Below are 23,975 nucleotides of genomic sequence, written 5' to 3'. Positions count from 1 at the left end.
ACTTACATCCTCCTCCTTTCTTCCCATCAGCTTCTTTTCGTACCAGCTGAACATCTTTGAAGTAATGCTCTCAGTTAAAGCCAAGTTAACTTTAAGCAAAAAGTAAAACTGCCGCACAATCGGGAATGCACTGTTATAATACTCTGATTCTCTGCTCTGAAGCCTTTATACCTGCAAAACCAAACATTCCGTATGATGTCACGATGCACATCAAGGCCTATGACATCACAGTGATTCCAGCATAAGGAGATTTGAATGTAAACAAATGGTTGCCCAGAACACTAGACAGGGAAAAGTTTAAAAACTGGTCATGATAATGGCTGAAGCAAAGTTCCCTAACTTTTCAGACCCACAACCCTCTGCTGTGGGACAAACAGATTTATTTTCATGTTTTTAAGCAACTCAGGCAGCATTTTGTCAAGACATTTTCCTGGACTTATCAAGTGAATGTGGCTAATATTATGCCATATATTATGTCATATTGGACATAATAATAATATTATGTCCAATATGACGGCAATGCGCAGCACGAAATTAACACTGCGCAGGGTGCGCCAGGCTTGCGCCCCCTGCGGCACGAAATTAGAGCCCTATATGTTTTTGCAACTTTCACTTTTACTTCACTACATTAAAAATTAAAATATGAAACTTTTACTCCATTACATTTAAATTGTCAACTTCGTTACTCGCTACATAATGAAATGTGAATATAAATTACACTTATTTTCACATTTTATTTTGAAGAGGATCGTACAGACTGTTCATGCTCTTGCGCAAAGCTGAACACACCTCTGCCTGCCTTTGCAGCCTGTGAATGACTGTTTAGCATTGCAGGATTTGTATTCAGCCCACGAAGAGCATGACTGAACTTATGCAATTTTGAAAATCAACTTTTGCTTTAGATGAACCTTGTCACCATTCCTCGCCTGGAGCTGATGGCCGCTGTTCTGGCTGTTCGCGTCGACCTGATGCTAAAGGCAGAGCTAAGGTTCGAGCTGCAAGACTCATTCTTTTGGACCGACAGCACTTCAGTGCTCAAGTATGTAAAAAATGAGGACAAGCGTTTCCATACTTTTGTGGAAATCTGGGTCACAACCATCAGGGAAGCCACCAAAACATCCCAGTGGCAGTATGTTAGCTCCAAGAAAAACCCAGCAGATGATGCATCCAGAGGAGAGAGGGTTGGAGATTTTATTCAGGACAGTAAATGGATTCATGGTCCGAGATTTCTGTGTAGACCTGAAGAGGAATGGCCAGCAAGGGTGGTGAAAACTGCGATAGGAGCAGATGATGTTGAGATCAAGAAGGAGGTCATGGTGAATGCTATTGAGGTGGACAGCTCACCTGATACCACTAGTCGGCTGTTGGCCTACTTTTCAGACTGGAGGAAGCTAAAGGTAGCAGTTGCCTGGTTCCTTCAGCTGAGAAAGACTCTTGTGAAGATGAGTCACTTGAGGCGTGATCCAAACGCCTCTGATGTCAGCAAAACACTGCTAGACAATGTCATGCAGCAGGAGAAGCAGTGTCGAAAGGGAAAAAGTTTGCCAGTTTAAAAAGTTTGTCAAAAGTACTGTCAACATCAAAAATTTCAAGAGGAAATTTCTGTATTGTCATCTGGGAAAACTACAGTGAGCAGGCAGAGTGCCATCTACAGGTTGGATCCATACTTGGATAAAGGACTCTTGAGAGTTGGTGGACTGTTAACAAAGGGCTCCTTGACGGAGGAACGTAAACATCCACTCATCCTGTCGAAGGATCAACATGTAGCAACTCTTCTTCTCAAGCATACTCACCAACAGCTTGGTCATAGTGGTCGCAACCACATGCTGTCTACACTGAGGAGAAAGTATTGGGTGACAAGTGCCAACTCAGCTGTGAGGAGAATGATAGCTGAATGTAGCTTTTGTAGGAGGTACAATGGCAGATTGGTGGAGCAAAAGATGGCAGATTTGCCAAAGGAGAGGATCCTTCCTGATCATCCACCGTTCACTAATGTGGGAATCAACTATTTTGGCCCAATAGAGGTGAGAAGAGGAAGAGGCACCATTAAACGATATGGAGTAATATTTACCTGTCTTGCCAGTAGAGCAGTTCATTTGGTGGTGGCTAATTCTCTGCACAGATCCCTGCATCAATTCTCTGTGTCGCTTCATCTCAAGGAGAGGTCAAGTGGCTCAAATACAATCAGACAATGCAACCAACTTCATCGGAGCAGAGAGAGAGCTTAGGGAGGCTCTGGCAGTTTTGAATCATGCACAGATCCAAGGAGTGTTGGAGCAAAAAGGAATCAAGTGGTGCTTCAATCCTCCAGCAGGCTCACATCACGGTGGCGTTTGGGAGCGTATAATCCAAATGGTGAAAAAGATTCTCAGTTCAGTTCTCCGACAGCAGATTTTGGATGATGACGGGCTTCATACTGTCATTTGTGAAGCTGAGGCCATTTTAAACTATCAGCCTCTCACTAAACTGTCAGATGATCCAAATGATCTTGAGCCACTCACTCTCAACCACATCCTCCTGTTGAAAGGAAAACCATCGCTGCCACCTGGATTGTTTCAACCACATGACCTGTATGTAAAACAAAGGTGGAAGCAAGTTCAGTACATCTCAGATCTTTTCTGGAAACGCTGGATAAGAGAATACCTACCCTTGCTGCAGGAGGGGCAAAAATGGATCCAGACAAAGAGAAATCATAAAACTGGAGACGTTGTCATTATGGATCCCACTGCCCCCAGAGAATCCTGGCCACTTGGAAGGGTCTTGGAGGCTTTCCATGATAAGAACGGATTTGTGCGCTCAGTGCGTTTACAGACAAAGTCAAGTGTAATTGAAAGGACAGTGACTAAGCTTTGCCTTTTACATGATAACAAAGGTTAGCAGGTCATTTGAGATATTCTGTGTATTTGAATTATATGACTGAAAACAGGGTAATTCATGTTTATTGTTTTGGTTATGGCCTCTTACTTTGTAAATGTTAAAATTGTCATGCCAGTGAGCCATTACAATTAAGGGCCAGTGTGTGAGAGCCATTACGAGTGTGTGTGTGTTTAGGACACCCTTAGATCAGTGCTTCCCATCAGGTAGCAGGTGTGCTAGACGGTGGGAGCACTATAGCTTTTTGCCTGCCTCACCGACACGCTGGGCTGTTTGTCTGATATAAGGATTAAATGGACACCTTTGTGGGATTTTGGCATGTTTCATGGTGAGAAATAAACATTCATAAATTACTTTCGTTATTGGAATGCACAGGAAGCAGCAGAGCCGTGTGAGGCCAGCGCGTCAATTGAGTGTAGCCTGTTTAGCCCCTCAGCGACTTTAAGTTATAGGCTTAGCCGCTATAGGTATTGTACTATTTCATCTTCAGAAGAAAGGAGCCTTCACATGTCCCCTGAAATCATTTGTGATCACTAACTGGTGATGATGCTGATGAGTGGAAATGAGAATTTTTTTTTTTAATTTCCTAGATAAGCTTGAGTTGTCCTGGAAAATTATGTCTCCTCCTCTGCTTTATCAATAAACGCAAACCGGTTAAATATTTTGTATATATAGGTCACGATAACAAATTTTGCTAGACTATAATTTTCCAAAATATTGCAGATAAACAATATTATTGTCAATATTATTTTGTTTTGTTTTTTTTCATTTTTTTCATTGATGTAATTATGATAAATGGGATAATAAAGTGAGTACATCATATCAAAAGCAAGAAAGCTGTAGCACTTCTCTGCTTCTTACTGACTTCTTACTCATTTGGTTTTTATCATCTCAACCTGGGAGATATAAATAAATTAAAGACAAAGTTATCAAACAGAAGAATGAAATGTGTCTGGCCCAAAAAGAGACCAGAGGGTTCCTTCAGTATTGACTTAACACTGTAAACTATATCAATTGACCTAGAATACATGTAAGGATTACAGTATTGTACCGAATATAAGCCGACCCTCATTTTTCTAGACACATTATGGGAAAAAATAGTTGTAAAACGCACAGCGGCGCATGTGCAGTACTTTCTGGAGAGCTGACTCCTTTCTTTGAGGGACAAACGTAAACAAAGTCTTCGTCAGTTCAGAGGTCATTACAGCCACGCAGCGCTGTCAGGAGTAACAGACTGCAGCAGAGCACTAACTTGGAGCGGACCATGATGGAATATTGGTGAAAAACACAAGTTTTTGGACAATTAATGCAGTTTTAGGAGCGGCGCTGTCTATGCCCCGATGGATCCCATTATACGGACGTCCGCTGCAAGATTTTGGATCTAAATATCTCCCGAAGCACTTGGATCAGGAAAGCCTTCTGGGTGAGTATTTTGTTCTACTTCATTCTATAAACAATGTAAAAGCTGTATAAACCGATCCTTTCAAAGGGGCATTTACAGTGGGAAGGAGTGTAGTGTTGTCAGTGGGGCACAGATTTATATAAGGCAGCCAATTTTACTGTGACAGTTCATATGAACATTATTTGGATTTTGTAGAGCAGAAGGAGAAGAGCGTGACCGTAAAATGCAAGTTATGCCCCAGGAAATGAGAGGCTGAATACTGCATGGAACACAACCGCGAGTCTCTTGAAGCATATAAAGATGTATCAGGGGGATAAAGTAGTGTGACGAGTAGTGTAACTTCGTTACCATTTCCATGGAGTAATCAAGTTGTGTAAGGCACTACTTTTTTCAATAGTAACGAGTAACGGGTAACTCTTTACTTTTTTGAGTAACGGAGCCCAACTCTGGTTGTGGTTTTGTGCACTTGTTGGGTGAATGTAGCTTTTGTTAAACTTTACAAGTAAATGTTTTCAAAAGATAAGGCACTTAATTCCATGTCTGTTTTTGCAGGAAAGGTGCCCCTGTTTTGAAATAAAATCCTTTTTATACGATCAAAGCTACCTATTTGCCTTATTTTTCTACTTTTGTCATTACTAGTAACACCAGCATTTATATAACAAAACTGAATAAGAAACTTGTCATCTCTTGTCTAATCATGATAAAGATTTTTACAATTAGGACAACATAAACACCTGCTTAGATTGACATTTTTGCAGTGGAGTGGCTAAATCCCAATAAGAAGTAGAAACAGAAGTGTAGTGTCTTTTATATGACCACTGTCAAAGTATTGAAAGCTCTAATCTAGTGTTGCAGATCAAAGCTTGACCAGCAGATGGCAGTGGTTGACTGCAACTGCAGCTCACATCTGGATGTCTGTCTGGCTCAGAGCAAACAGAGAACACATGAGTGAAAAAATATCACACAGTCCTTTGAGCAGTTTTGAAATATTCTGCACAGGAACCAAGTTTCACTGACTCAACATACTTTTTGATTTACTGACATTCTTTTTTGTAAGATCCATGTCAATAAATTTTCAAGACAAAGAGCAATGACCACAGAAAGATGCTTTTTCAGATTTTCAAACCATGTAGAACACAAATGGACTTTAGTGATTCAAAAACCATTCTGTTGACCTTTTTAAAGATGTTTTAAACTTGATTCACTCGTTTTTTTTAACCTGCTTCAAAGACCAGGGTGGTCAACTTTAAACTGAATGAGAACTTGTCCATAAAAGGTTTCATCCCCATTGTCCCTTCACAGCGTAAATCTTTGTATCCTGAATTCTTTGCCCACTTTCTCCTTTTCCTAGGAAGCAAAAGGTCAAAGGTCACCCTGAATCTACACCCCACTGGCACATGTGACCTTGAGATCCAGCAGAAGGACGTATTGTCTTTCATTCACCAACACACCGACCTCCAGTAACCTGACAGATGACTCAGCGCTTCATTACCTGATCCAAAACAATTATCCCCAAAGAGAACTATCAATACAGCTCTTGTGCAATAAAAAACTGTTCTGCTGATTGTATTTATTAATATCATTCAGCCTGGAGTGTTTTATCAGTCAATAATCTGCCTGCTAACTACCCGTCCACACACACACTCACACACATTTGGACGTCACTGTCATTGTTGTGTAAGGTTGCTGACGCATGGCTGAGGGTGAAGTCCGCTCTTAACTAATGTAGGGCGTTTGGCGGCCATCGAGATTTATAAATGATTGACTTTTGATCTTCATTCTTTACATTTTTCAGCTTACTTTTTAACTTTGGATTAAATGTTTCTGTGTGCTTATTTGTTTTGCACATTTTTGGATATTTCAAGCGACGGTTGTGTAAAAGTGGAGCAAATGTTCAATCACTTGTTTTTTTCCGAATCAGACTTTCAGGAAGTAATCTATGCACTCGTTTCGATCACTGCTACTCACATAACAGGCATCAATACAAACAATCTAACTGATCACTTTTCAGTCACTGTGGGTCTGTACTTTTAAATTGCTATTTATAGTTTGATGTCTGTTAATATACTGTAGTTTTACTGTCAACATGAAATCTGTTTCCTTCAGTTGACGTGTAAACTTTCACTTATTATTTACTGTCCATATTGATTCCTAGGTGTATTTGGTCATAACCTCAGCCCCAAACCAACCTTTTTATTAACAACTCACCTAAATAACTAGGCTCAGGCTGTTGCTGTGTTTATTTTTGGCTGTTAATGTCACTGATTAACAGTTAAACCTGATCAGAATGAGGTTTGATACAGACAACACTTTTAGCTTAACAGTGGGGCTTCACATTGGCTGCAGGTTTCATGTCAAAAAAAAACACAGCCATTTATGGGTTTGGCATGCTTCGAGCTGCACTTATTGGAGGTTTTGCCTGGTATTGTGTAACATGTAGTTTAAATGTAAAGTACATCATGTAAAAATACAGTGTTATGACAAGCAGAAAAGAACCTTGGTCTTGTCAAAAAAAAAAAGAAAAAAAGAAAATGCTCTTTGGATCTCTGGGTCTGATACGTGGGAAACAAAGGCCATTAAGCCTTTGGTTCTCCAGATTAGGAATGTTTTAAAAATTAAACTCTACCTCTGTCACTCAGGCTGCCAAAAAGCTTTAAACACCTTGAATTTTAAACTCTTACTCATTAAGACACCCTGACCTGAAAGAATGGGCTATATCCATGCATCACATCCACAATGGTGTGATGACCCATGAACATTTGCTGTTACTGAAAGAAACATTAGACAGTGACAGTAGACTGTGTTACGGGAGAGATTAAATTAATAAGGTGTTTGCTGGAGTTGCCTAAGGTGTCAGTCATTGATATACAGAGGATCTTCGGGGTATCTTGTACATCTTGTATAAGGGCTTTTAAATGTATGTGTCTTCATTGCTTTGCAACTTTGAAGGTAATTTGCTAGCACTAGCTAGCTTGAGCTAGCCTGCCCTGTTTTCCTGTTTTGAGTTAAGTCTCCTTCCTGCTTCAGGTTAATCATACTTTAATGTGAGATTAATCATTTGTTTATTCCTCTCACTTTGTGTGTTAGTACATTTATTAAAGTGTAAGGTAAAAAACAGGTTTACAATTGGTATCTCTGTGAGAGCCCACTGACACATTACTCTCTTACAGAAGATTCTTATTCCATAGATTAATCATGTTATACATCTAGATTTAGGTTTTATATCATTTTGGTATAGTGGGATCTCCTAATGAACTGAAAAGATAAAAAAAAAAATGTGCTGGCTTGACACTAATGTACAAAGAGGAAACCACATCAGTAAGCTAGAGGTTAGCATAAATTGCTTTAACTTCAATATTCAGTATGTTATACATCTCCTGCAGCACAAAGCTGCTGGAAGAGCTGTCATCCTGTCCCTGAAAGGACACTTTCTTGTGTTTGCACGTCATTGCGTTGAGCGCAATTATAAACATCAACATATACAACACAACAATGATAGAAATTACAGTTTTGGATGTTTTGATGAAAGGCATTCAGTGGTTTCATACAGTAGCACTACGATAACCAGATGTTCACATGCATCCTGAGATTTAACTGGAAATACGTCATGATCCCCTATGCATAACGCCAGTTGGGTCAACTTCTTTCAAATTACTTCTCAAAATCTACTTTTACTCAAAGGCCAGTTAAAAGTAATTGAGCATCCTGACTTATTGTTTATTAACTCAGTGGTTTTATTAAGTTATAAATATTCAACAATGTTTTATCTTGCCTGATTTTAATGTCAGTAAATCCTGCATTTGTGCATTTTTTATTTTTTCATTTATTATATAGAGCACTTTGATGGGATGTTTTAAAAGGTGCTAAACAAAGACATTATCACTGATAATAAATAGTCATGTATACATACCTTTTAAAGCTCATCTTAGAACCATTTTTTTTTCCGTTGGCTTTGAACCCAGCTTGAAATTCTAGTCCTGTTTCGTTGATTTGTTTTTAGTATTTATTTTCAGTTGTGAAACAATTGTTTTAGTGCTTTCACAATTTTTTTTTTATTTATTTAAGCCCACTTTGTTTTGTTGTTTTGTCTATTTATGTACAGTACTTTGTTTTAGATGTGGTTGTTTTTCAAATACTTTAAAAATGAAGTCAAGTTGAAACTTCCATAACACTCTTTGTAATATTTAAGCATCTAGATTGCATTTTAGTTTGCTGGTGCAGCGGTTAGCACTGTTTCATCACAGAAAGAAGGTTCCTGGTTTGATTCTGTGACTAGAATCATAGATGTGAGAGTGAGGTTGTCAGTCTTTACCCTGTGACAGCTGGGATACCCCCCCTGCAACCCCAAAGGGGAAAAGGAGTAACGGATGGTTTAGATCAGGGATCTCAAACTCGTGCCATGGAGGGCCAAGAGGCTGCAGGTTTTCTTTCCAACTAAGAACTCCACCAGCTGATTTCACTGATTAGTGCTCTCTGCCCTGCTCTCTGCTTGAAAGTGAGGTAATCAGTGAAATCAGCTGGTGGAGTTTTTGGTTGGAACGGAAACCTGCAGCCTCTTGGCCCTCCATGGCACAAGTTTGAGATCCCTGGTTTAGATGTACTAGTTCATCCACAGGGGGCGCCAAAGTCAACAAAAACACAAAGCTGCTCAGAGGAGTTTTGAAGCTTACCAACATAAAATCACTTCAGTTTGTCAGTGATGAGAGAAAAATTTGTAAGATGTATAAAGTTAAACTTTTATTGCAAACCAAACATGGTCACATAAATCTGAAACAATTTTACAATTTACAGTACATTTAACATGAATTGTTACATATACATATTTAAGCATACCTTTAGTCTTCTTTTTTTTGTTTGTTCAATATACATTAAAACTAGCACACGTGACTCCAAATATACAAACAAACTTAAATACCGTCAAACTGCAGTACAGCAATATTAAAATGGAATGTTCAGTTTCTGGATGTTGCGGCTCGAGGCCGTTGGTACGTTATCGTGAAGCGAATGGAAGACTAAAAAGAGGGGAACAGGTCGGCAAGCAGCACTACACACTCACTCACACACACAAACACACATATCTCTCTTTCTAGCAGCAGTGCTCTCATTCTCTTTCTCTCTACCAGTTGTTTATTTCATGTGCAAAATGAAGATATGGAACATCATCTGAGCTCGCACGTGTTACACACAGAACACATTAGTGCTACATCGTTCTTCTCAGAAAAAAAAACGACAGAAAACAAATGAACCCAGAAAAGTGTGAGCTCTGATGGAGAGAAAAAAATAAAAGGCACGTTTGAGAGAAAAATCAAACAATCCCCCTCTGTAACATTCAGCTTCGAACGACTCCCTTTCCAGACAGCGAATGAAAAGAAACTAAAGCACCAACATGACATTGTCTCTGAGCTACGTGTTCCAACTCCAACTCCAGCGCTCGCTCTGTCTCCGGGGTGGTTCAACGGGATCTCGAAAAAGATGTTCTGCTACATGGACGAAGATGAAAATCCTAAAGTCGCCAGGTGTGCTTGTTGGTTGTGGCTGCTTGTTGAGCGTTTACTGTGGGAAGTTGTGCGTTGCATCAGGACTAGATAGACAACTACAACCCCTTGTGAGTTCTTTTGTTTTGGCGGGAATCCTCTTGTTTCTTCCAAGCAGACAAGAGGCAGAGAGATCAGTGAAAGTTTGCATGTACAGATTCTTTCAGGGGTTGTTTGATCCATCTTCCTGATTGGAAATGTAAAAAGGGGTCAAGATGCAAGTCAGTGGGAACCCCCTGCTCAAGTCCCAAAAGTCTGCATTGGGGTCCATTGTGTTAAATCCTATAGGTAGGAGTCCATGGAGGGGGCGTAGGAGAAGCCCACGAAGGCCTCAGCTGCTTCTTTGATGCTGGCCGTGACGAGCGCGCTGTCCGGGGAGCAACCAATGGAGCTTGGCACCGGCTCGTCTGTGAACTCTGGATCAAAGTGCCGCAGGTCGTTGGGTCCCGTCTGAGAAGAGAGGGGAAAGGAGAGAGGGATTAGTCGAATACCTTTCCATAATTGGGGATGTTTTAATCTCAGAGGATGTTCCGTTCTCCTAATCCAGTTATGTAAAGTTAAATACTTGACTATGTGGACTTTGGCTGCTTTACTGTCCGGCCATCACAAGAGGTTGTTACAAGAGGGTACATACCACGTTAGGGTTGAAGGGAGGGGTGATCTTCTTGGCATTGAGGTCATCCCAGTTGATTGGGGAGAAAAATATGTGGTTCTTGATTTCAATCTGCAAAAAAGAGACACAACCTGTTATACGACGACAATGCTTTCACACAAGTGACGTGCAGCCGTACAAATCACACGATCTAAGACTTACAAAGTCCTCCGCGCAGCCAAGCCGCTTGGTGCGGTCTTTCTGCAGCAGACCCTCCAAGAGGTGTCGGGCAGCGTTAGAGATGTTTGGTTTGAGCTGCAGGGGCTTGTTTAGGATGTTGTCGTACATCTCGGCTGTGTTGCGGCTGTAGAACGGAGGCTGAGGAGGGACAAAAAGGAGGAGATTAGGATCCAAGCAACAGAAGCACAAGACGAGGTAGATGATATCAACATAAGTCATGCAGAAAGTCATGATGAGAGAAACGAGATAAGAGCCCTATCTAAGATTTGATCGTTTTTTACTCACCAGGCCGTACAGCATCTCGTAAAGCACAGCTCCCAAGCACCACCAGTCCACCGTTCTGTCATATGGCTGCTTGTGCAAAACTTCAGGCGCTAAATACTGCAACGAAAATGCAAAAACAAAATCAGATCCTGCAAAATACCACAAAAAACAACATAAGAAAAGAGTTCTGTTGCTTGTTTTCTCATCCTTACCTCTGGTGTACCGCAGAAAGTTGACGTGGTCCCATTGGGCTCGATGTTCTCCTTGCACAAGCCGAAATCTGTCAGGATGATGTGTCCCTGTGAGTCCAGCAGGATGTTTTCGGGCTTCAGGTCTCTGTAGACAATGTTGAGAGAGTGCAAGTACCCCAGGGCGCTGGCGATCTCTGCTGCGTAGAAGCGGGCCCGAGGCTCAAGGAAGCAGCGCTCTCTCTGTAGGTGGTAGAAGAGCTGGACGGGGTGGAAAGAGAAGAGGAAAGGTTAACACAACGGGTACAAATCTAGACAGAGAGGAAATTAGAAGAAGAGAGGAAATGAAGAAGCAACGAGACGGATGAAAAGAGAAAGGAAAGGAGGGTAAATGCATCCTGTGTCAACTCCATATTTAATCAGTGCTGTCTCTGCCGGAGCAACAATCGCAGGAAATGAGCTCGATTAGCCGCACACTGAGTCGGCTAATTTTGGCTCCGAGTCTCTAATGCTGTCCTGACCCACCCCATGATTTCCTGAGAGGTGTTTCCTTCGCTGTTCTGCGTCTCATGACAGGATATCCCTCTGTGTCTGTCTGTCTGTGCCTCATTTTCATCTAAATCATCCTCTATCTCTACATTTCCTCCTCTCTTTAAATAGCTCCCCATCTCCCCCTCTCTTTTTTCATATTCTCATCTTCTCAGGCCACTGACTCACCTCTCCTCCGTTGATGTAGTCCAAAATGAAGTAGAGCTTGTCTGCCGTTTGGAAAGAGTAGTGCAGACCCACCAGGAACGGGTGTTTGACATTCTTTAGCAGCACATTCCTCTCTGACATGATGTGCTTCTCCTGAGAAACACAGAGAAAACAGGGTTAAAGAGGTGTCACTTTACGTCAAGTGCGTGAAGCTTTTGTGCAAATGTGAGCATTCACCTCCTTCTTCTTCAGGATGGCCTTCTTCTGTAGGACTTTGACAGCGTAGAACTCGTCATCCGTGCGGTGTCGTGCAAGCAGAACTTTGCCGAAGCTTCCTTTCCCGATCACTTTGAGGAAGTGGAAGTCGCTGGGTTTTGCTGATGGGTTGGAGGAAGGACCGAGGTTGATTTGTTGGGATGGACTTGGCTGTAAGAAAAGAAGAAGAGGAGAACTTTAGAGCCATAAGAGCAAAACATAAGAAGGAGGATAATTCTGCGTTTAAAGCGACTTACAGGAGGAGAAGGGTTTGAATTCATGAGCTCAGCATCCTGAGGAGGATTCAAGTTCAGAATGGACTGAACTTCAGGACTGAAAAAGAACAAAGATTAGTTTAGTCTGTGCATTGTTTACATCTGAGTCAGCTGATCTGGGAGGCTAAGTGAGTCACAAAAGTTTCCTTAGAAGAACCCAGATAACATTTCAGCCCCCTGTTTCCCAACGTTCTGTTCGTCCGACTACAGAACAATAACATGAGTCAGATGATACTCACTGCTTGCAGGCGTAGGAGTTTGTGGCCAGTCTCTGAATGAAGTCGTTCAGCCCCATTCTCCTCTGTTTCATAAAAGCTGCAACACAGAAAGAGAAACAAAAAGAGAAAATGTTAAAAATGAGGGAAAAGAAGTCCATCCATGTAAGCTGCGGAGAATCCAGGAGTGATCCCGTACCGGTGAGTAAAGCCACGAGGCCTTTAGTCTTGGAGTAAGTCATAACTGGCTTCTCTGTGTCTGTTTTGATCGTCATGATGAGAATAGTAGCTCTGCTCTCATCAACAGCCTAAAAACAAAATCTGACTATCCTCCTTTTGGCTCAACTTTTATGACCAGAGGGAGGGAGGAGCTGCCTCCCCTCCCTCCCTTTCCCTCCCCTCCAAACTCACACCCACACCCCCTGGTGGGCGTCCTCTTCTGCAAACATTTCCTCTTGCTAAACGGACCGTGAGGAGAGGATCAATCCCAATCCCAGCCAATCAGAGGCCGTTGCGCTTGCGGTGCGTCATGGCCACACCTTTTGAGAGGCGCTTGCGTCAAAAACAGGAGGAAAAAAAGAGAAGAAAAAGTTCTTTACCACAACTCCGGTCAATGAAAGAGCGTGTTGTACTATTTGCAAATGTTTTTGTGCAGCACCATAGAAACTTAGCGGAGCATGTGTCACAGAGCAGCACAAACAAACCTCACAGGGTGACGACAGAGAAACATGCGCCAAAATACATTCATTAAAGTTTTTGTACGTTATTATTCTTCAAGTTTCTCCGTCTCTACGCTCCCCCTGTCCCTCCTTCCCCTCCTCCTCCTTCTCATCTTGCAACCTGCTCCTGTGAAAACAAACCGATCGACCCCCTCCTTTAAAACCAGCCCTATCAGCTTCACTCTTTGGCTGCTTCTCAATTAAAACGTCCCAGAGAGTGACGCAGGTTCCCTGGGTACACAAAAAGACGCGAGAGGAGAGAGCCTGAGCAGAGGGAGACGGAGGCTCCGTGCCAAGAAAAAGCCGCTGCGAGTGGAAAAGTACAGACCGAGAAACTCCTGAACACACCAAGCTCAAACAAGAGGAAAAAGAGGGGAGGGAGAGATAAGACCCACAATCTCCTTTTAACCCACCGGTAAAACTCTCGGAAGCAGCTAAAGCACTTGGAAGTCATGATCAGAATGAAATTATGGTTATAAATGTCATCCGGTGCTGCGTTAGGAGTGCTGGTTGGCACTCAGTAGCGCGGCCGGGGTTATGTAAGTCACCTGGTTTTTATCTACACCCCTGCATGGACTGAAAGTATGTTAGTCTGAGTCACCTACGAAGGCCAAATCTGTTTCATAAGAATTTTAAAAACCGTGCGTAAAAAATGAAAGAGAAAGATGCAGAAAAGATACAAAATATGCGTAAATTACGCAACAAGACTGATGGATTAAATGGCAGAGTGAAAAAAAAGCTAAAAAGGTGATTGAGTGCAACTTCTTCGTGCAATAAAACCCACTCTTAATCACGCGTATATCACGAATAATCTAATTTTAACAAATTAAACGAGCCTCCGAGGTCTAATCCGCGTAACAAAAAAAAAAACAGATTCCGTTTGGATGACTAACAAACCAACCTTTCAGCTCTGACCGAGTTCTCATTTCGCAGCCTGCAGCTCCACACTTCAACAAGTTGCTTTAAGAGTTGCCAAGGCTCGTTTGGCACTTTCTAAAGGCCCCCCGTCTGCAAGCCTTCATGCAACAGCATCATAAAACCAGGTCACTGGATTATGGGGTGAACCGAGCGCCCCCCAAGTGTGTCTGACACAGAAAGAGAGCTGTGTGCCTCAGATTTAGCCTCACAACATAACTATTAATAACCCGAGGTGCAGAAACACCCCTGAGCCCTTCTTTCAGATGTCATCGATCGACATTGAAAACAAAAACTGATACAGAACTTTTGAACCCTCTACCCTCCTATCCGGTCTCTGACAAACATTTAGGTTACTTACATGTGAGGGCGGTAGTTTTGTCTTTCATTTGGACGCGTTTTTTTGTCCGATTCTCAGGAAGAAGAAGGAGAAGAAAGAGGCTTTAGGTTCCTCGGTAGAGAGGTTATCAAACTACACAGCAGCTTTCCCCTCCTTCGAGAGTTTCATCCAATTTTTTTTTTTCTTTTCGGGGGGGGGGGGGGGGGGGCGGGGGGGCGGAGACGTCCCGCCCTCTATTTCCTTCCACTCCACAGTTCAGTGTTTCATGCATGGTAGGGTTGCAGGAGTTTTCCTGCAGGGGAGGCGGGGTAAACTGCCTGCACAGGTTCCAATCATGAGCTTATGCTTTTTTTCAATGCACTGAAAATAACGTTGTTTATTTATCCTATCAAAAACAAACGATGAGAAGCAGTTATCTATCCATCACAATCTATCGTAAAACTTTCCTTCTGTAAACTGAGGATGCTGCAAAAACAAATAAACCAAAACTTTGGGCTAATTTTGTTTTTCATGTTGCTTTACTCTCAAAGTAACACCACAAAAGGACCTGTGCTCAACAAGTTTTATCAACACACACACACACACACACACACACACACACACACACACACACACACACACACACACACACACACACACACACACACACACACTATAAGTGGTTGTTAAACATGAAACAGAGGCCAAAGTTTAGAATTAAAGCTCCTGTAAGGAACTTTTCAGCATAAAGTGATTTTTGGCGCCTCCTGTGGACAAAAATTGTATGTCCTACAACAGTGCCCGGATATCAAAGTAGTCATGCTGCAATTATTACAGGTAGATAAGCAGGTTGATCCTTAAGCAGTATGTGCTGTGACAATAATATGCAACTGGGAGACATATGGAGCCTTGACCTAGCCCCATTAGTATAAATGCGACAAATAGAACTCTGGAACTTGTTTCACCTTTTTACAACAGAGGATTAGGGCTATGATAATAAATAAATAAATAAATAAATAAATAAATAAATAAATAAAAGGGGGGGGGGGGCACAGTTAATCCCATAAATATATGACAATAAAGTTTAATTTAATTACATCCAGTTCATTCTGGTAAAGTTATGGCATTTTTCTTCTAATTTAACTTGTTAACATATATATATATATATATATATATATATATATATATATATATATATATATATATATATATATATATATATATATATATATATATATATATATATATTTTTTTTTTTGTATCATGGCCTTAATCCTCTGTCATACTTCTCCTTCAGTTGTTGTTAGCACTGTTATGAAATTTTGGGCAATGAAAACAAAGTTTTTCACTCTTTTTATCATTTACAACTTATCAATTTGTATTTTTGTTATTCATCTTTATCCTTTATTCTCGCCCGTAGTGTTCATTTATTTAAACTATTTTATAATAATATTGACATTTTTGTGCTTAAACTTAATTTGAACTTTTTTTTACTTTAACTGTTTGAATACATAAATTTAATTTATGTTCTGTCTATATTCTATTTCATATATTTGTTATTGTCTTTGTCTTGGCCACTGTAAAGCTCAAGCTTTAAAATGCTGTAATTACAGTTTCATGAAGAGTTGTGTGAGCCTGTTAGAGCCCAATGCAGCATTATACACCAATGAAAAAGTCCTAGACCTAGTTTAGGTTTCAGACTTTGAGTGAAACTTTCCACAAATGCCTCTAGTTTTAAATATTAACATACACTGTGATTTTTTCAGCTCATAAAAGTAATTTTTTTTTAAATTATTTCAATGGTGCAGTTTCAACAGCTAACACAACTCCACACAGTGAAGTTAGACCTTCAGCAGAACAATAGATGTCCACTGAAGGATTTTGTAATTTCTAACTTTTAAGGGACTTCTTCAAGGCAGAGATACTGCCTGACATCTGCTAGCTGGGCCAGCTACAGTGGCTAGGCTAGTAGGTTAGCCACCAGCTACTGCTAATTACAAAACTGTCAAATGACACTACCTTCTTTATTCATAAAAGGAAAGAGAATTTAAATCACTATACTGGATCATGGTTTGTAATAATGTCAAGAATCTGCTGGCCATACAGCCAAAACATGCTGCTGGTCCCCTTTTGGCCATTGTTGTATATGCTGCTTCCCTGACATACTATTAATCAAGTCTGACAGTTTCTCTGTTTCTGGCCTTGTCCTGTGAGTATGTTCTTTTGTTTTTCTTATCCTTCTTTCTTTTAAGGGTTATAAATCTCACTCACCGTAAATATTTTCAGGGATAAATGCAAAAAAGAAAAAGTTTGATTGTCCTATAAATAGCTTTCTCCAATCCCTAAAGGGTCAAATAAAAAGTTTTCATGAAGAGTTCATCTCTCTCCCTGCTTGCTTTTGTGGGTCATATGGAGGCATCAGTATCTATTTCAGCCTGTTTCACAACCAAAACTCTCCTCACAGGAACTTTAAGAGCAAGATTCAAACATATGGATTATTTCATTTTCCCAAAGGTTTCATCCTGACAAGTCAGCAGTGTTTTTCCACTGCAGCACGCTGAGTTCAGTCACCTCCTGAGAACAGATTAAATCCTAACCCAGGTTTTGGAAAATCACTGAGTGGGTTGTCAGCTGCAAGAGGTCATGGTTTAATAAATTAACTAGTCTGTTTGTCCTTCCCAGGGTTGAGTTTTTTCTCGAGAAGTGTGTGACGAAGAGACAAACAAAGGTGTGATGATGCAAGAAGCAGAACAAGGGAGTGTGTGAGTGTGAAAAGGTGTTTTTGTGCAACAGGCAGTGACTGGGACATGCAGTTATTAAGGCTCGTCCTTCTGACTATGAGTCAGGATCTGTGTGTGTGTGTGTGTGTGTGTGTGTGTGTGTGTGTGTGTGTGTGTGTGTGTGTGTGTGTGAGTGAGTGTGTGAGACAGAGAGAGTGTGTATTACCTGACCCCTGACCTCTTGCAAATGTAACTTTGCAGTTTTTAAATATAGAGCCCCAACTTTTCACTGTTGTCCCCATCTCCCCTTTACTCAGGTCACATCTATTATTAATCGTCCAGCAGACACACACACACACACACACACACACACACACACACACACACACACACACACACACACACACACACACACACACACACACACACACACACACACACACACACACACACACACACACACACACACACACGGAGGCCTGGAGGGCAAAATAAACCTGCAGGGAGTCTGACAGCACACACGCACATGCATGCACACACACTTGTGCTGAATCTGGAGGGCAAAACAAACCTGCAGAGAGCCTGACAGAACATGCAGAGACACACACACACACACACACACACACACACACACACACACACACACACACACACACACACACACACACACACACACATTCTGTGAAAAAATAGAGGGCACATCGGGTACTTCTTAAACTCCCTCAAGGTGTCCAACAACTCTCTCTTTCTCCTCTCTGCTCTGGTGAAAACGTAACACATCTGTGTCTGACGCAGATTTTTCTCCTTGAAGAAGTGTTTAATCTGCAGAATGTCAGCACTGACACTACATCTGCACTCCATGTGGGACCCAGGCTGACGGCTTCAATCAGCTGCAAATGAGGGAAACAGCACAGTTTCCTTTTGCGCAGGAAAACTTACACAGATGAAGACAGATAAAACTTGACTCATCCTTTTTTAACGTTCTGAGAATGCGGAATGTCGTTTCTTTATGAAGAAAATGAAGATCAAATGTACAGACACCTGTACAATGAGATAGAACGACTCAAAAATGCTCTACCAAACAGTTGATCAACAAATTTAGAGGGTTAGGGGTCAGTCCCAAGCGTCACTCTTTCTCATCCCCCTTCCTTCCCTTTCACCTTATGTCTTCTGTAAGTGAGATGTTTTCTGGTTCTGGTTTCATTTCCTGCTTCTGGCTGTTTAACATCTCTTGACGGCAGGTGATCGTAACAGGCATTCCCAGAGTTGCAAAAGCACAAATCCAACAAAGCAAAAAGCTAATGCTACAAAACTCATTCATTCATCAACGGCATGGCATTGCAGTGGGTGCAGTCAGGGATTAAGTATCTTGGTATGTGAATCCGAGACGCTTCTCTGAATCACCAGGAAATTATCTCAACACCACAAGAAAGCAAGCTTTGTTATCTCGAGATAAGGTGGTAAATTGATCCTTTGAATTAGGAGATTAACTTGTTCTTCAGCGATAACAAGAAAATCTAGAAATAACTTATCCCAGGAGTATTCAGTTGATGAAATGAATGGGTGCATATTCAGTTAAAGTTTAAAGCCCGAATAAAGCCAGGGAAAGGGAAATATTTCACATGTAAATGCCTAAAGAGGCACAAAGTTAGCTTCTGTCAGAGATTTGAGTTTTTAAAACCGTCAAAGTGACAGAGCTAGTTTTGCACTGGTTCACGTATCTACTCCTATAAACTAGGAACATCCACCATTCTTGACAAGATTTGCCGTTAGTAAGTATTTCTTTCCTTAATTTTTAAAGTAAAAAACTGAGAGGACAAAAGTGCAGAAGAAGAAGAGAGGAAAAGAAGAAGAAGAAGAAGAAGAAGAAGTTACCTCCTTCGTTGGGGTGTAGCACTGCTCTTGTGTGTGCATCTGTGGTCATAGCCCGGAGTTGAATGAAACAGGGGAGAGGTGTTGAGACAAGATGAGGAGGAGAAGAGGGAAAAAAAAGACGGAGGGAGAGACGGAGAGGGGGAGCGAAGAAGCGAGGGAGCGGTGCAAAACAAAAGATCTCCTCAGTAGTTTTCCTCTCTGGCCTCCTCGTCCTGTCTGGATTTACAGGCCGGTTGCGTTTTAGGCCCCGAACAAGAGGAGGCTCCACGATTACACGAGCTGTGTTTGTTGGGTTTCTATTTGTGTGTGTGTGTATGCGTGTGTGTGTGTGTGTGTGTGTGTGTTATGTAACCCACTAGTGGCTCTGCCATCACTGCCAAGCCATCATTGACTCACACACACACACACACACACATGCTCCAGCAGGCCATTTTAAAAGGACAGGAAGCAGTTCATGCAGTGCCCAAGGGGTTGAGGTGCAGGATATTGAAATTTTGGTATAAACACACGCACACACTCAACCCACCCACCTAGAGAGTAACGATACACACTCACAGACCGGCATATGCCCATTTTCACGCTGTCTTCAGGGCACACGACATCTGTCTACTGAATCTGTTTATTTTCCCATGATCCCTCAGTGTTGTGATGCCCGCCTCTCCCAGTGCTGAAGAGGAGAGTGTTTGAGGCTCTACTTGATCTGGCGTTGAATGAGAATGAGCCTCAGTGGTGAGGAACCAAATGACACTGTTACATAAAGGCCTCGGCTATTCAGAGAGGACAGCCGGGCTTTTATTTTGCCATGCCGCTCTGTCATTGTGTGTGTGTGCAAGAGTGTGTGTGTATACACAGCCTACTGATGCCAATCATCAGACTGGATATTTGAGACTTCTCTGGGCTTGTGTGAGACGGTCAGCTGGTCTGTGTGTTTGGTAACACTTTTATTTTGAAGGTTTCGTAATGGGTCCCCTAAAATAAACTGATCTATTACAGTACACTTCCTGGAAATCATTTGTTAATTGGTCTCATTTAAGGGAAAACAGAGACAGTGTAAAAGAGTTCAGTAACTATTATCTAACTCTGATTATTTGTCACCATAACCTGCAATTAGTGCTGTTTAGAGCCTTTCAAAGAGGGAGTAGTGGGCCTTTTTTAGTCTTTCTTCTGCCCCTTTGGTTTTCCCATTGTAGCTTCACATGATTTACAACCAAACAAAAAAATCCTGGTTGTGTTTCCACAGCCAACCATGTTCTTCTTGGTAGACAGCATGCAAGCTGGATGCTGGTGGTGCATCAGCTACATAATAGCATAGCATAACAGCATAGCAGCGAGCACAACCAAACTCAACCACTTTGTGGAAACAGGGCTTTAGAAAAACCTTATTTCAGCCTCTATCTATCTCTACAAGTGCTGTCTCTTAAAGGCTCCCCACTCCACAAACCCCTTGTGTCTAGTCCATTTGACCAGCCCTATGGAAGCCTGTCAGGGACAGACCTTGGTGTTTGAGGCCCACACAGCTAAAAGATCTTGCAAAGACATCATTTCAGCAAGTCTCATGAGTGTCTTATGTAGATCTCGTTAATATCTCATGTTACTTTTAAAGCAGTTTTTTGATCAGTTTACAGACAGATTCAGGGATTTCAACAACAAATGAACATGTGGAGGTTTGAAAATCTGCACATGCTCAGTCTGAACATCCTTTATTGTTACTTTAAATCTATCATTATTTACAGAAAAGCAGAATACCCGTCTTTAATATCTCTACATGTCAAAACTCTACACCAGTGGAGAGTTTTTTCTCTGTATTCTGATGATGAACACTGAAATGATCTTCTTTCATGTAAACATATGCAAGTGGGAATGCCATAAGTGAAAACATTTACAAGCATTTTTAACAGATGTTAAGACATAGATATTGTCTTAAAAATGCAGCTAGCTTGACCAGAAATTACTGATCCTGTCTCGGTATAAGAAGCGAGTATTTGACCTGACAAATCTTGCTTTTTTACCTTTCACAAATCTGCATCATGCTGTTGTAATTTAATCAACCTTAAAGGCAGAGTCTGCAGGATTTTCCTAAAAAAAATACAATGTTACCTCTTCCAGGAATGATTTTGCTCAATTGCCCCCTATGGGCCTCTATACATGTGTGTCTGTGTCTGTTTCAACCCCCTCCTCTGCCTGTATGTTGATGTTTTGGTTGTGCCGGACCATTTTTAGTAGAGAGAGGCATGTTCACATTAGCTGCGTGTTGATGATAGCAAGTGGAAGAAGCTAATCAGAGCAGCTACAATACTGGACATATTGTATCTACCTCTAGGATCCATCTATAGCAAATTAGCTACAAGAGAATTGGTTTCTATCTTGGGCTCATACAGCTAAGGTAAGACAGAGTGAGGCCTCTGTGTAACTTACTATTTACAGTGAAACTGAGACTAGCCAGAAACAGAAAAAGAGGAATGTAATGTACTACTTTTTTTAAACAATGGCAAACTTTAAGCAGTGTCTTTCTCACTGGCGTCACTTTCCTGTCTCGTTTTAGGCTGTCATAGTAAAAAAGGATTGGAAAAAAGAGGAAAATATGGAATGACGTGACAAAGTGTCAAATATAATGTGCAATGTTTGAGGCCGTGACGGTTTCTTTAATTGCTCTTTAAGGTGCAGCAGGTTATATCATAAGCGGTCCTTTTTCTAAATCCTTAATGCTCCCTAAAATCACAGAGTTTAACAACAACAGCAAACGTGTTCAGACCATCAACTGTCAATAGCCTCTGCCGTGGGAGCGCCTGAACAGCTTCTGCATGTGTTTGTGCTGTCTTAGTGTGTGCGTGCGTGTGAAGGTGTGTATGTTTGCCAGTGAAGGGCAGGTTGACACAGGTGAGCTGAATGAGGGCAGAGAAGTGTAAACACGAGCTTCAGAAAGACAGAAAGAGCTCTTCACAGTTCAGCAGCACAACAAAGTTAAAATGAGACATGAGAACACACTCAGGCCGAGTTACATAAACATGAAGTCATCCTGGAATCTCTATAAAGTCAATGATGAATGTATAAATGTGTTTTAATAACTGGGTTTAATCTGCAGGAGTTATATAAGACCATATTTTCAGAGAGGGGTGAAAGAGCAGACATTTGTTCCTGGGTAAAATCAGAAGGTCAGGAGTGTAATTATTGTTACCAGACCTGCTGCTGCTGTGCTGCTCCCTCCGTCTTTACAACATAACCCAAAATGACTCATCACATGTGACAAACTCCAACTTAAAGCTTGGCTAAAGCCAGTAATTGCTGAGCTGGGATCAACAAGTGAAGCAGCTCCACAGCTGAGGCCGCAGAAACAGATCGTCACCAGCTCAACTAATTACTCACGTTTAACTGTTATTGGCAAACCCTATGGCAATTAACAGGATAAAAAAGTGTGTGTCAACTCCTTCTGGAGTCTACAAGTCAGAGGGATAGAATGAACTCAAAAAACCTGTCCAAAGTCAGTTTAAATACTACAAACAGACCTGTGCACAGTGATGGCCTCACTCCTCTCCTACACATCTATCACATGAGAGTACGTTTGTTCACATTGAAGCAACAACAGAAGTAAATATAAAGTAAGACAGCCAGTGTCAGCTCAGTACAAAATGTTTAACGAAAATACCACATTGGACTAACACACTATCTAGGTAAGGTTGGGCCCAATTACATCTATTCATGCATCTATTCATCCAACCATACATTCATCCACCAATATGCATCCATCCATTGGTCTATCATTCTTTATCTGCACTTTAATCCATTCATCAATACATTCAACATTGCTCTTTTTCATTAATCAAACAATCCATCCATCCATCCATCCATCCATCCATCCATCCATCCATCCATCCATCCATCCATCCATCCATCCACCAATTCATACACAAACTACATCCATCTATCCATCCATCCATCCATCCATCCATCTGCCCATCCATCAATGCATACACCAACACTCAATCTTTCAAATTATCCATCCATCCGTCCATCCAGCCATCCATCCGTCCATCCAGCCATCCATCCGTCCATCCAGCCATCCATCCATGCAAACACCAATACTTCATCTTTCCATTCATCTATCCATCCATTCATCCATCCATCCATCAATTCAAACACCAATACTTCATCTTTCCATCCATCCATCCATCCATCCATCCATCCATCCATCCATCCATCCATCCATCCATCCATCCATCCATCTACTCGTGCATGCATGTATGTATGCATGCATGCATGCATGCATCCATTCATCCATCCATCCATCCATCCATCCATCCATCCATCCATCCATCCATCCATCCATCCATCCATCCATCCATCTACTTGTGCATGCATGTATGCATGCATGCATCCATCCATCCATCCACTCATGCATGCATGCATCCATCCATCCATGCATCCATCCATGCATCCATCCATCCATCCATCCATCCATCCATCCATCCATCCATCCATCATCTTCTTAATAAAAACTGTGAAATAAAAATCAATGTAGTTGAACAAATGTGTTCAGTTGTGACCTTTATTTTACTTCCAAAAATGGTTTAAAGATTTTAAAAATGCACAAAATATGTTTACAAAATGACTTTCTGTTTTGGGGAATAAAAAATCATTTACCAAGTTAAAGGGACCAATAAAAAAGACAGCACATAAACTTTGTTCCTGAATGTGACACGCACGTATAAATCACCCTGTACTTTGCTTTAATTTGAGGCCATAACATGAGGCATGATGGGAATTAAAATCACTTTGGCTATAAACCAATAAAAAGCTGGACTCTTACCCAGTGACACACATGTGTAACAACCAACCCAGTAACACTCTCATATTTCTGCAGCAGCGAGCGTGAGAGGCTCTGAGCAGATGCCCCA

General features: G+C 41.4%; 1 protein-coding gene across 3 annotated transcripts in view; it reads right to left on the bottom strand.

The window, feature by feature from the left end:
- Positions 1–9,051: 9,051 nt before the first annotated feature.
- sgk1 (serum/glucocorticoid regulated kinase 1) overlaps positions 9,052–23,975 on the bottom strand; it is a 93,575-nt gene continuing 78,651 nt past the window's right edge. For all 3 annotated transcript variants that reach the window (XM_074684761.1, XM_074684762.1, XM_074684760.1), the window contains 9 exons: positions 12,560–12,635; positions 12,303–12,378; positions 12,028–12,216; positions 11,812–11,943; positions 11,119–11,355; positions 10,928–11,023; positions 10,625–10,780; positions 10,445–10,534; positions 9,052–10,260 (listed from right to left, as the gene is read on the bottom strand). In XM_074684761.1, the coding sequence (XP_074540862.1) occupies positions 10,093–10,260; positions 10,445–10,534; positions 10,625–10,780; positions 10,928–11,023; positions 11,119–11,355; positions 11,812–11,943; positions 12,028–12,216; positions 12,303–12,378; positions 12,560–12,635 (1,220 nt within the window). In that variant the 3' untranslated portion in view covers positions 9,052–10,092. The remainder of the gene's footprint in view (positions 10,261–10,444; positions 10,535–10,624; positions 10,781–10,927; positions 11,024–11,118; positions 11,356–11,811; positions 11,944–12,027; positions 12,217–12,302; positions 12,379–12,559; positions 12,636–23,975) is intronic.

This window comes from Halichoeres trimaculatus, unplaced genomic scaffold (assembly GCF_033239565.1).
Source record: "Halichoeres trimaculatus isolate MK-OKI-2021-1 unplaced genomic scaffold, fHalTri1.1 fHalTri1_scaffold_13, whole genome shotgun sequence".
NCBI classification, from domain to species: Eukaryota; Metazoa; Chordata; class Actinopteri; order Labriformes; family Labridae; genus Halichoeres; species Halichoeres trimaculatus.
Note: the sequence above shows the minus strand (reverse complement) of the source record. Positions and strands in the feature narration are given on the sequence as shown.